The sequence below is a fragment of the Entelurus aequoreus genome, linkage group LG15 (assembly GCF_033978785.1).
Source record: "Entelurus aequoreus isolate RoL-2023_Sb linkage group LG15, RoL_Eaeq_v1.1, whole genome shotgun sequence".
NCBI lineage: Eukaryota > Metazoa > Chordata > Actinopteri > Syngnathiformes > Syngnathidae > Entelurus > Entelurus aequoreus.
This window is the reverse complement of record NC_084745.1, coordinates 22,288,215-22,301,517: the sequence shown is the minus strand read 5'-3', so window position 1 is coordinate 22,301,517 and position 13,303 is coordinate 22,288,215. Positions and strand designations below refer to the sequence as shown.

General features: G+C 39.1%; 1 protein-coding gene across 3 annotated transcripts in view; it reads left to right on the top strand.

Annotated features, from left to right (window-relative positions):
- Nucleotides 1-13,303, top strand: part of stau2 (staufen double-stranded RNA binding protein 2) — a 412,795-nt gene that overhangs the window by 230,958 nt on the left and 168,534 nt on the right. For all 3 annotated transcript variants that reach the window (XM_062021077.1, XM_062021078.1, XM_062021079.1), the window contains exons 10-11: nucleotides 4,420-4,548; nucleotides 12,892-12,949. In XM_062021077.1, coding sequence (XP_061877061.1) covers nucleotides 4,420-4,548; nucleotides 12,892-12,949 — 187 coding nt within the window. The remainder of the gene's footprint in view (nucleotides 1-4,419; nucleotides 4,549-12,891; nucleotides 12,950-13,303) is intronic.

Genomic DNA, 13,303 nt, shown 5'->3' with positions numbered 1-13,303 from the left:
TTGATTGATTGTCATTCAAATTTGAACTTTACAGCACAGAACCAGCGGTCCTCAACCTTTCCTGAGCCCACAAATGAATCCGGTTCTGTCAAACCTCTTGACGGACCGGAGGGGGGACTAGCAGATCTTATAGTACAGTAATCTAATGCTATTCCATTTAGTGATGTATAAAACAAAAGCATAACATCAAATTAAAACCACAAATTTAAGTTATTTCATAGTTTTTAGTTGTTTCTATAATTAGTATTGAAGATGATATCAAATGGGTTTTCTTTTCAGTGTGAAGGCAATACTAATTCTCACCACCTTAGCGGAAAATAAAGTAAATATGTTTCTTCCATGTATTGTTATCGCTGAAGGACTAGAGGAAAAGGAATGGCTAAGCATGTTGCACACTTACACCTAGCAGGACAACACAAGAAGCTAACCGCTAAAGCTTCAATGTAAAGGAGGGGTGATCGTTCCAAATGTCGATACATCGATACCTAGTATAGTATCGGTAAATAAACTATACTGAAGTAATTAGATGATATTTTAATTTTTCTTGTTCATATTATTACAAAAAAAATATTTTGGATTGTTTTTGTTATTTACAAACTCAGGAAGTAAATCTCTTAATACATGAAGATTGAGGGCAAAAACCAAATGATTTAAATGGGAGCCAATAGTAATTTTTGGAAAATGCAATGTTTATTATTTGTTTTTTTTTTGTTTTTTTTTCTCCCACCTAGGGTGCATTTTTGAGGCACTCAGCATACACAAAAACTCCCCAAATTTTGCACAGCTGACCGGTAGGGGTCTAATCTGACTTTTTAAAGTTAAAGGTTAAAGTACCAATGATTGTCACACACACACTAGGTGTGGTGAAATTTGTCCTCTGCATTTGACCCATCCCTTTGTTCACCCTCTTAGAGGTCTTGAAACTAAACTGCAAAATTTGGCTTAGTAGCGCCCCCTTTAAAGTTGGAAAAATTGAGCCCCTCGTTCCAGAATCACATATCGTCACGAAAATCGCTAGGGTTTTTCTTCATGACAGGACGCATGTAAAAGCCTCAAGAACCCATATCTTAAAACAAACGGGGCGTCCGCCATCTTGGTTTCCGTCTGCCATTTTTCGGCAACACAAAGGGGTCGTACTTTAACCAACTCCTCCTAGGGACTTTGACCAAATGAGTTGCGGTTAGAATTACAGACACCACACAGTAGGTAATGATTAATTGCAAACACTTTTGCTTATGCCAAAAGATGTGGGCGTGGCACGCCGCCAAGCTTGGCTACGATGATTGTTTTGCCATATTTCCGTGAAAAAAAGGGGGTGTACTTTAACGAACTCCTCTTTTGGACTTTGGCAAATGAGTCACAACAGGTACTACACATAGCGGTGATGATAAATTGCGAACAGATTTTGCCTACGCCATAAAATGTGGGTGTGGCCTTGCGCCAAACTTGGCTATGACGGCTTTTGGCTATTTTACACAAAACGTTAAAAACTCTGCTCCACAAACTCAGATCTTGATCCTAACTAGTAGAAATTATGCTGATGAAACCCTGAAGTGCCCGATACTGTTCATATCTGTTCGTAGTTTTTGGGGCCTGGCGGAAAAAACTGCCCTACGCAATCAATGTCATTTCTGCACTTTAGGTGATCAGAGACCGATACTTACAGTAACTAATGGGGCATGATAAATTGTTGCAGTTCACTTTTGTTCATGATACAATGTGGGTATGGCATGGCGGCAAACTTTGATCTGATGGCTCACCAAAAAACACAAAACTTTAATAACTCTGCTCCACAAGTTCAGATATTGGTTATATTTGGTAGAAAAGATGTTGATGGCACCCTGAAGTGACCGATGGTCATAGCCATTCGAAATGGGCGGAGACTGACGGCGAAAAACCTGCCTCATGCCATTACCAATCAAACTGTCATTACTTCACTTTAGATGATCGGATCTTCCTCCAAACTTGAGATGAGGCTTTAAAGTCGGTGTCCGACCATGCCTAGATTTTAATATCGATCCTACCATCGCCCCCTTGTGGTGAAAAACAATAACTGTCGTAACTTTCTTCCGTATGCTCCCATCTTCCTGAAATTGTTGGATGGACGGATGGATCACGGTAATGGGTGGGTTGCAACTGCAGTGGTGCCAGTATCCCCCGCTTGTGGTGGAAAATTGTAACAGCCACAACTTCCTTCAATATGCTCCGATTTTCATGACATTTTTGATGGTTGGTTGTGGTGTAGGGTATGACTTAACTGCATGACAACTGTGGCACAATAATCTCCCCCTTGAGGTGAAATACTATAACTGTGGCACAATTATCTCAATATGCTCCGATTTTCATGACATTTTTGATGGTTGGTTGTGGTGTAGGGTTCGACTTAACTGCATGACAACTGTGGCGCAATTATCACCCCCTTGTGGTGAAAAATTATAACTGTCATAACTTCCGTCCACATGCTCCAATCTTCCTGGAATTTTTTATGGTGGGTCGGGGTGTTGGGTGGGACCTAACGGCATGAATACTGCAGCGCGTTTATCGCCCCTTTGTGGTGAAAAATGATAACTGTCATAACTTCCTTACACATGCTCCAATTTCCCTGAAAAGCAACTGTATAACCACTATTGTGCCTTTACCGCCCCCTTGTGGTCAAAAACAATAGTTTTCATAACCTCCTTACACATGCTCTGATCTTCCTGAAAGTTTTGATGGCAGGTCGGGGCGTCGGTTGGGACTTGATCGCAAGCATCGTGCGTGCCGGCCGAATCGAGTAAACCCTGCGACGTAAACGGGGCAAGGGCCCGTTCGACGCTGCTCGCAGCTTTAATTGTTTTTGTTTTGTTATTGTGCACTTGTCATTTTTATTTTGTTGAAGTTGTATGTATCATTCTGTACCACAATTTAAATAAATAATCTGAACAAATTCTAAATTTGATAGGATGAGTTTAATAAAAAAAAGTGTTATGTTTACTTTAGTTACTTACTATGAAACATTTTCAGTTCTTTAATCAATTGTCAAAGTGTTGGATCAGGGCTCAAAATTGGATCTGATCCGAGGCCAAAAAATTGGATCGGAGAGACCAAATGTTTTTTGGCACACCCCTATTTACTACGTATGTCTATTGTGTGCATAGCTGTTGTGTAGCTTCTAGCTCTTAGCAGTATATTTGCTTCCATCTTTACTTTTTGTAAATGAATTCACCAAAATACAACAAAATACCAACCGTGTGTGCTTATTGAAGGACATTCAGCTGTTAATTGTCTGTCCAGCTTTGCACAAGGAAACGTGCTGCAGGACTTCTTCTATTGGAGCGCTTCTATCATACATTTTAAATGCAAGCTAAGATAATCTGGTACTTATTTTTTGCTGATTTCAGACATATATATTCAATATCAATATCAGATCAGAACACCCCTAATTAATAAAATACAAAACATACACAACTTTTTTTTTTTATCTTAAGACTCCACCTTTTAGTGTTTTTTATTCTAAAAGTTGTATGATACCTGTGCGTTAAACCCAGCATAGCCGAGCATACATTTCCTGTTCGTTCCTGACAAATGAGGTGTATATATTATAATAATTTCAACACCATTTTCTTATTCTTTCCGTGTCAGCCTTTCTTTAAGTCTACCAGCCACATTGTCATTTTCCATGATCCTCTTCTTTCATAAGTATAACAGAGCTTCTCTTAGCATCAGGCAGTAATTCAGCTTTAAACCTATTCTCCATGTCTCTTTGATACGCACATCAGGCCCTTTGAATGTATGTGCGTTTCTTTTGTGAAGTCTGCTCACTCTTCTTAAATTTCCTTTATTGTTCTTTGCCGTAAGAACCGAGAATAAAATGAGTCTCTGTTTACTAACCTCAACTAGCTAGAGAAAAATGTTTCAGCTCCATGTAGTCTACAAACCCTTTTAATGGAATGACGCTATTTATTATTTTAGGAATGATTGAGTTTATGTAACGGGTGGTTTATTGGGCTTCTCCTCGTTATGGTTTGTTTGATGCATTCAGACAAGCACTTAAAGTGCATGTCACAACACATTGAGTAAATGCGGCAAAGCCTGACTTTTCACAGGCTCTGGCCGCCTAAATGTTATTTGTATAGCGTAATTGTCTGTTTGCATAACATAGTGACGTCTGATATTCTCTCGGAAATATCTGCTTACGTTACGAGTCGGCAGATTTAATGTTTCAGGATCACTGGAAAAACAAACATTTCAATTGGATCTTAAAATGTAAATTACATCTCTGACTCAGCTCAGAAAGAGAAATGTGAGTTTTCTTGGCTTTAAGTGAATGAAACTGAAAGGCAGAGGAAAGCGTGGTTATATTTGCGCTAGCGTAAAACTTCATGTGCTTTTTGGTTAATTGGGAATGTTTTAACCCAATTTTGCATGTTCTTTATGCAGGTAAAGGTCAACAACGAGGTTGCCACGGGAACAGGGCCGAACAAGAAAGTGGCCAAACGGAATGCTGCTGAGGCAATGTTGCTGCAGCTCGGATACAAAGCTTCTATCATCCCTCAAAGTCCCACTGAGGTATTGTTTAGATTTTTTTTTTAAAATATAATCAATTAGAACTTTATTGTTATTGCATTTAAAATGTTCAACAAAATTTCATTTTCAGTACAAACCTGTCCAAAAATAGACATTCTGTATTCAGCAGGGCTATTCAACAACATAATGAAGAGGACCACAGTTTCAAAATGTAGATGTTTTGTCAGGAAGTGCCCCCATAGGTTGTATTTCTTTGAGACTGCGATTACTTAATTGCAAAGTAAACACATCAGCTTTCACACTGTACTGTCAATAAATTAATTATTCTGCCCTCGCTGCTTCTATTTCAAGCGTGCGCAGCTAGTTAAAAGGATGAAAAAACCTAAGCTCCATAAGTTTTGTTGAGGATTGATGTTCCATCTATTGAATGATTTTACTTCCTCCGGACGACCGAAGAAGAGGAAGAAGAATAAATATATGAAAAATGGTGCGGAATAACATAAGTTAACTAGGGTTTATGCAGTTCCAGTAGGAATGCCTCAATCATTGCTGCAGCTGAATTTAAAAGGATAGGATAGGTCTTCATTGTCATTGCACAAGTACAACAAAACTTTGTTTTCAGCACTAACCCGTTCAATATTAGACAAAAAAAACAGTGTACAGGGTTACAGAACAGGAACGCTGATGGGTCGCCACAAGGCGCCCCGTAAAAGATGGGGAAAAAGGTAAAACGCTGGGGAAGGATGAGTAAAAAATACAATCTAGACTGGGCTACTAAGGGGGCCCAGTCTGGAGTGGGAAAAAACCTCCATAGCAAAGCACATATGCATATTACAACATACATCTTGAGATATCTAGTAACAGAGGGGAGGGAGTGCGGGGTCATGGTGGTAGCCTGCAGCTCTCAGGCGCTAACCATCCTTTCATCACCCCTATGGGATTTGCGTCGAGGGCGTTGGATTGGGGGGGGGAGTATGTATGTGTGTGGCGTATATTTTTGTGGATGCATGTTTGTGTGTAAGCCTGCAGTGTTGCCTCTGTTCCGCGGCCTTTATGTTGTGCAGTCGCTAGTCCAAAGTCAACAACAACAGGTGTGTGTCCATGAGAGACAAGAAGGGAGTTTGTTGTGTCTTCGCTGCACTGTCCTTCGGGAGAGTCTCGAAGCCAGGGAAACAATCCAAGTTAGAATGTTTTGTATACGAGTGAAAATAAAATTTGCTTTTCACTCTAAATTGTCTACGACTGGTCCTCAAACCTGCAGGGCAGACAGTCCGATGTGATCCAAATCACAAGAGTGTCCACAGTTCTTCCCGCATCCTCCAATCATTTGTGGCAGCTTTGGTGTACTTTGCAGACTGCCAGCAACTTCCGATTTGTCGACAAACCAATCAGCAGATGTCCTGTTGTCATAATTCCGAATTGGTAGATATCTTCACGTCCACGACTGAAAGGGTCGCCAGGCACGCGGGACTCTTTCTTCTCACAAGAGTCCGTCGTGTGTCCAGCAACAACCGCTCCGTCACGACAAGCAGGTTCCCCTAAACCCAAGATCTTGTCAATTTCGTTGAGGCCAGTTAAATAGTTCCAATGTTGATTTGGAGAGCTGTGCAAAAAGAGGCAACAAAAAAGTTAAGACAAGACAAGACAAAGAAGCAAGCAGGAGAGATAAGGGAGAGGAAAGGGGAGCGTCCACCCTCGATGAGTGCCAGTGAGAAAAAAGATGAAAGACTGCAGATACAATTTAGAAAAAGTTTGAATAAACAGTAGGAATGGTTTGAAAATTGAAAAGCTGAAGCTCAACTGAAATCCTAATAGAATGTAGAATGAATGGTAGAAACGGTTTAACTGTGAAATTATTTTAATCTTAAAGATGGTAAACTGTACTGAAACGTACTATGAATATAGAAATGATAAATGTATGTCGTAATAGTTTGAATTAAACTAATTGCCTTAAAAATGTAAAATTGCCATAAAAAAATGTGTTCTTCTGGTCATTTCCGGGATTTGAAGCCACATTATTCAGATCGGTTTTATCCGCATGGCCAAACAGCCTAGTTGCCAAATTAATGTCCAAATTTGGTTGTTAAATGGAGCGATTCAACCATTGAAGATGAAATGTGTCTACCCAGAATTCAGTGCTGCAACAGTACCATGTTTTCAGCTAATTTGGGGGATAATGCAACGTTTTTATTACAATAAAATATGTTACCTGATTTTATGAAACATTTACTTGCAAACAAGTTAACATTTAAGGGGGGAAGTTGAAACCATAACTTATAGTACTAGTGGAATTATAGACATCCCAGGCTAAATAAAGATCCTTTAAGCTTGAATCTGTAAGTCCTCAAATATGACATGTTGTACGTATTAATGTTGGTCTCTGGTTAGAGCGTTGCAATATGGTGAAACAAATGATTCTGATTATTTTTGTTCATATCATCTGACCTCAATTAATATCACTTTTGTTATTTTTATTAAAGTGGATTGTCCTGTGCAGGACTATATTGAGTGCCATCCCTACTGTTTACTACTGCAGTATATTGTGACAATCATTTCCACCATGTTTGATCGAGGTAATATATGCTAAAAGGTGACAACTGTCATTTTGTTGGGCTTACTACAGGTGCAACGATACAGGTAACCCACGCTATGGTCCATAACTGGTTTTAGAGCCAAAGTTGTTTTTTTTCCCGTGACGTTTTGTCGGGGGTAAAGAGAATAACTTTTTTGCCTCTCAAAGTTATTTTGTTTTTTTGCAATAAAGTATAATTGGTGTAGTGAATACTAAAATACTTTTATTTCAAGTTAACATTTACTAAACAACACTTTCAAATGGTAAATTATTATTTCTATACATCAGTGCTTCTCACCAGTGCTCTGGCAAACAACAAGCAGCGACCCAGATTGTGGAGTATTTAAAACCCAAATGATCTTATATTGAATGAAAATACATTAAGCAGTTTAAATTTGAGGTACTGTAAAATAATATATACCAACACAAAACAAGTTTATTGATTATTTCAGGTACAAAATGTATTTATATCCACAAACAAACAGAAAACACAAAGTGTTTGTCTACAGAGTATTTTTTAGAACATGTTATAGGAGTGGAATCTTTGCAAACACAAACAAAAAGTCTGATAAAAAATATTTAGATATAAAAATGCCTTTTCTGATTAAATTAGTGGGTGTGTTGATTTTCCAGTCGGGACCAATACAGTCACATAGACATTCTGAGCAGAGGTGGGACCAAGTCATAAGTAAGTCTCAAGTCTTTGCCCTCAAGTCCCGAGTCAAGTCCCGAGTCAAGACAGGTAAGTCCTGAGTCAAGTCCAAAGTAAAGACTGGAAAGTCTCTAGTCAAGTCCCAAGTCCTGCAATTTGAGTTTCAAGTCCTTTTAACCACAGACCAATATATTTACACAGATTGTGTATGCTTTTAAAACGCTGTATTTATTTATTAAAACAAGTGCATTTGAAATTGCAGGAAAAAAAATAGTGCTGACATTGCACTTCATAATAGCACTATTAACCAGTCATTTTAAACATTTAACTCATTCCTTTACAGAATAAACACATTTGAAAAAACAAGTGCAACTGTACTTATTTGCACAAAAGTGTTAACATTGTATTTCCATGGCATATTGCATTGTAACTAGTTCCACAGCAGTTTCTATCCTGTTCTTACCTTATCTCATTGATCTCATCTCATACTGTATGTGTGTTGATGTGTGCGTACACATGAAAAACATAACAAATACATGAACATAACAATGAACAGAGTTGTACTTTTTAGATGTCAGGGCCCTATGCAATATGTACACATATTCTTAATATAGTATACATTTTAACTGACCTTTATTTGACTATTTGTCTTTTTGTAGGTGGCTAAAATATGCGGTGCTGCTGACCGTTGTCTAACGTTACGTTACTGTATGTGGTACATTGACTAACGTAACGTTATGTATAGGTACCTCATGCAACCTTGCTTAAAAAAAATCACTTAACAAAAAGTATGAATAAGGTAGCGAACTGCAGTGGACGCAACAGATTGCCGTGTTTGCAATAACGTTATAACCATAGACATCTTATAAGTAGACGCAGTATTGACTGCTGTGATGCGAGAAATTCGGCCGCTGTCTTGAAGTAGGGATGAGGAGCCAGCAAGCAGCCTAAACTGACAGTTGACAGGTAGAAAACAAAGACTGGCTGCTGTTCAGCGTTTTCCTGCTCAAATGAGCGCACTGTTGAAAATAGGAATCGGGGGATTACTTTTCACAAGTAAGATTTAACATTAACGTACTATTGGTTGTATTTTGTGAGAATAATATTACCACAGAGTTAAGAAGGAGCAAAGATCTTCAATATTTGTATGTGAAAATCACAAAGAAATCTTCTGGGGGAGGATGACACCTTACAGGGGTTTGGGTTACAAACTTTCAGCCCCACCTAAAACAAAATTCACCAGTCGCCACTGATTATGATGCATTCTCATTTTAGGCGAAGTATAAGACAATACTTTCTTAACAGTATAATTGTAACCAGGAATAAGTCTTCAAGTAGCAATATTCAAATACTATCATTGTTGGGTAAGACATTATTTGGTTTTATTCTGAATCCAGTGAAACAGATTGGTGGTTTTAGCTGATATAAAGACTTTCAGTTGTTTATATATGTTTATGTTTAAGTATTTGGCAGACGCTTTTATCCAAAGCAACATGCATAAAAAACACATATAAAACAATCACTGTAAACATTATCATTTAGGGGAAGAATGTAATACAAAATATCAATACAAAGTGTCAAGACAGAATAAACTCTCTGCTGCTGCAGCAACAGAGATACAGTCTATAGGTCCCTAAGATATATAGATATCTAATGTATTCATACATTGTTTGTGTAGAAAATACGCATGTTTATATAACCTAATCATAATGTTTCTTGAACTTAAAAATAGCTGACCGTTTTTTTCCCCCTTCTCTGGGATTATTCCCAGTTTTGATCTCGGACGACTGGTCACTTATAGCATATAAGAATATTCTATTACTGTTAAGCAAACTATGAATAATAAAATACGCCAAAACATGTGTCCTTTATCATAGCTACACGTATGACAAAAAAACACGTGAAAATCAGTGGTGAGGTAAAATGAATTAAATGCGCTGACAGTTCATTGCTCCTGCCAAATTAATTGCACTGAGTGGAGCGGATCACCACTCCAAGATGGCGGCCCCGCGTCTCGTCAGCGCCAGTAGGCAGTAGCGGTCGATGCTGCGTCTTTATAATATGTCTATGGTTATAACGTTAGCAGTGAGTTTACAGCCTCACTGATTTAACTACACAGCAAATAAACGTTACGTTACTTAACCAATAAACGTTAGCTTACATTCAAAACTTACCCTTCTTTGTGCATCTTCAAATGTCGAACGAAGTTGGAAGTTGTTGCGTCTCCGTCTGTAATCTTCGAACCGCAGGTTTTGCATACTGCAATTCGTTTTTTGTTGACCAACTCGTAGTTTTAATACCCGAACAAAGCTATTTTGGCATAATTTTTCGGCACTGACGCGTTGTTTCACAGCTCTTTTTCTTTGGTTGTCCTGCAATACTATTGAATGAATGCTGTGGGATGAAAACAACGTGGATGTAATTTGATTGGCTGTTGTACTGACAGGAAGCACACACGCTGACAGACATACACATACACAATGAAAGATACGGACCACTCCTGAATAACTTTTTATAATCTTTGGGTTTCGGGGAAAGTAGCAAGTCTTGTCAAGTCAAAAGGCTCAAGTCCAAGTGAAGTCACAAGTCATTGATGTTAAAGTCTAAGTCGAGTTGCAAGTCTCTTTACATTTTGTCAAGTCGAGTCTAAAGTCATCAAATTCATGACTCAAGTCAAACTCGAGTCCAAGTCATGTGACTCGAGTCCACACCTCTGATTCTGAGGGCCTGCAAGTCCACATTCAGGGCTGGATTACTAGCGCGCTGCAGCAGATTGTGAAAGTAAAGACTCACTAAAGCCGCTGCTCCTTTTAAATGTTGTTTCAACTTCTGTGCGAGTGTTAGTCATATTGCCTTATTTTGTTCTTCTGGGCTGCACGTCCAGCTGTGTAAGTGGAAAAGGCACAACGCTAATTGATCATTCATTATGTTGTTAATGAGCCTCACTTTTGCGACAGTGTAACGGGAGGTCGCACACGTACACACGCAAACGTACCCAAACACACACAAATTCACAGACACACACAGGATCACGTGAGGTCAATAAAAGCGGATTGTTCCGAGCAGGATTATACCAAGCATTGTTGCTTTACTACTGTTTACTACTGCAGTAATTTCTAACAGACATATCCGCCATGTATGATCGACGAAATATGCTACCGGCTGATCATCGTGATCAAACTCAAATTAATCGCGATCATCGATCATATAATCGCCCAGCCCTAAATCATACTGTTTGCCATTACAAGCCAATTAAAATGGGCTTGTTTGGCTATGTGAAGCTTCTCATTAAGAGTGTCACACAAGCATAATACACAATCAAAAAGTTTTGAGAAACCATTAAATTGTATTTATATAATACATGTAAGCAATAAAAGTGATTATTCATTGAAATATAAAGAACGCTGCCACTGTATACTCATAATGCAACAGGTCAAAATTACATCATTACCCTGAATGCATTTCTGTGAAAGTATTGCGGTTTTTGCTAATTTGGACAAATAAATGTTTTTTTTACCACAACAAATGTATTTTCCGATAGTGTTGAACATTTACTTGCATTCAAGGGTATTTTCAGGGAGGAAAAAAAAGGCACACGTAAGTGAGATAAGTGAATATTTTGGAAAACCATGAATACCGTAAAAGCTGGGAATTTTTCCGCTTTAATAGATGGATAGCTTTTTTGTCCTGACTAAGACAAACATTTTAATGGTGAAACAGTTAAAATTGGTTGAAATATGTGGGAGAAGAAACACAAAGAAAAAAAAGGCGGAAAATACTGGAAAATTATGAATTACAATGAGACCGGTAATTTTTGGAAAGGTTTGTTGAAAGAGCACACATGTCCTTAATGCGCTGAACATTTTGACATTTGAACGGGATAAATCCGATGAACGTCTTTTGGCATTCACACAATAAGAAATAAACAAGTCGTCTCACATACTGTAATAGCGGTCGTTTTTAGGAACGCTCCAACTGTTTTCAACCAATCTGTGTTCGAAAGTAAAGCCCGCCGTTCGAAAGTTTCAGGAACTTTTTGAAAATACCACCTTGCTGGTATGAGCTACAAATAGTTCCTGTGAAACTAAATCTACCCGGTTAGTTTTTGGGTGAAACGCAGGGGAGTATTTAATTTACCTGGGTAAATGGTAAAGTTCCTGCGGTGTAAAAACGCCTACTGTAAACATATTGTTATGTAGTAATTATCCACATCAGCCCTTCTTCCTTATCTCGGGTTTCATGAAACTCTGCCCATAACTTTTTGAATTATGTTGCTCACAAACACACAAATCCTGGCAAAGGTATTTATTGTATTTGCTAATTATATGCTTAAAAACTCACTTATTTTCAGTCCTGTTACTAAAATGAGTCTTTGACTTTAAAATCTTGCACAAAAATGTGAAGTGAATTAGATTTATAGAGACTTTTCTCCAGTGACTCAAAGCGCTTTTACATAGTGAAACCCATGATCTAAGTTTCATTCAAACCTGTGTGGGTGGCACTGGGTAGGTAAAGTATCCTGCCCAAGGACACAATGGCAGTGACTAGGATGGCGGGAGCAGGGATCGAACCTGGAACCCTTTAAGTTAATGGCACGGCCGCTCTATCAACCGAGCCATTGTTATAAAATAAAGTTGCCTGAAATGGCCCATTGCATATTTTTATTAGTTTAATATGTGTATTATCAGATTCGAAGTTGGAAAAGAAGAGAAATGTAATTTTACTTTCAGAGTTAAACCTGGTAAATGGCACAGATTCGTTGTAATGGCTGCTGTAGAATAACAAACTGCTGTAGAATAACAAACTGTCCCTTTTATGTACCTCTCTTCCCCACTCAACTGTCCCACAGATCCAGAATGGCTGAGCTCAGTGCTGCACACACGTGTGTTTGTGACTGTGTGTTTGTGTAGGCAAACATGCATACCTTCACAGCAGCATCACACTGAATAGGAGCCTTTTGAGGGTACTAAACATTGACAACCCCCCTGATAAAAAAGCTGGCCGAGACAGACACTAGGCTCCTTAAGCGTTCTCTCATGTGAGCGCTCGTCTCTTTGTGGTCCAAACAGTAGGAAGGAACTTGTCTGACATGCGTGAAAAAGCTGTCTGTTCAAGAATACATCTCTCTTACTTACCTCCTCCTCCCTCTGCTTCACCACAGATGGACAACAAAGGCTGGAATGAACAAAAGGCCTCTTTTACCGAAGCAACGAGTAACAGTGAGTATCGGCACGTCTCCCCATGTCTCTTTCCATTTCCTTCGCCTCCCGTTTCCCCGCATCTCCATCGCTCCCTCTATCCCAAGGTGGTTTTAGCTGACGAGATGGCCCTGCGTTTAATCTCTGTGACTGGTCAATGGGCATCTGACTGTCAGCTTAATCAGCCGTGCGTCCTCGTGGGGAGCCTGTGAATTCAGATCCATTCAGTCAGGCTTACGGGCCCGCACACTGAGGCCCTCCGGGTAGTCCCCCCCCCCCCACACTCTGCCTTCCTGTGCACAAATACGTAGCGTTTCACTCAGGATTAGCGCACAAGTGCCCATATGCACAAATACATGCGCATAATCCCACACG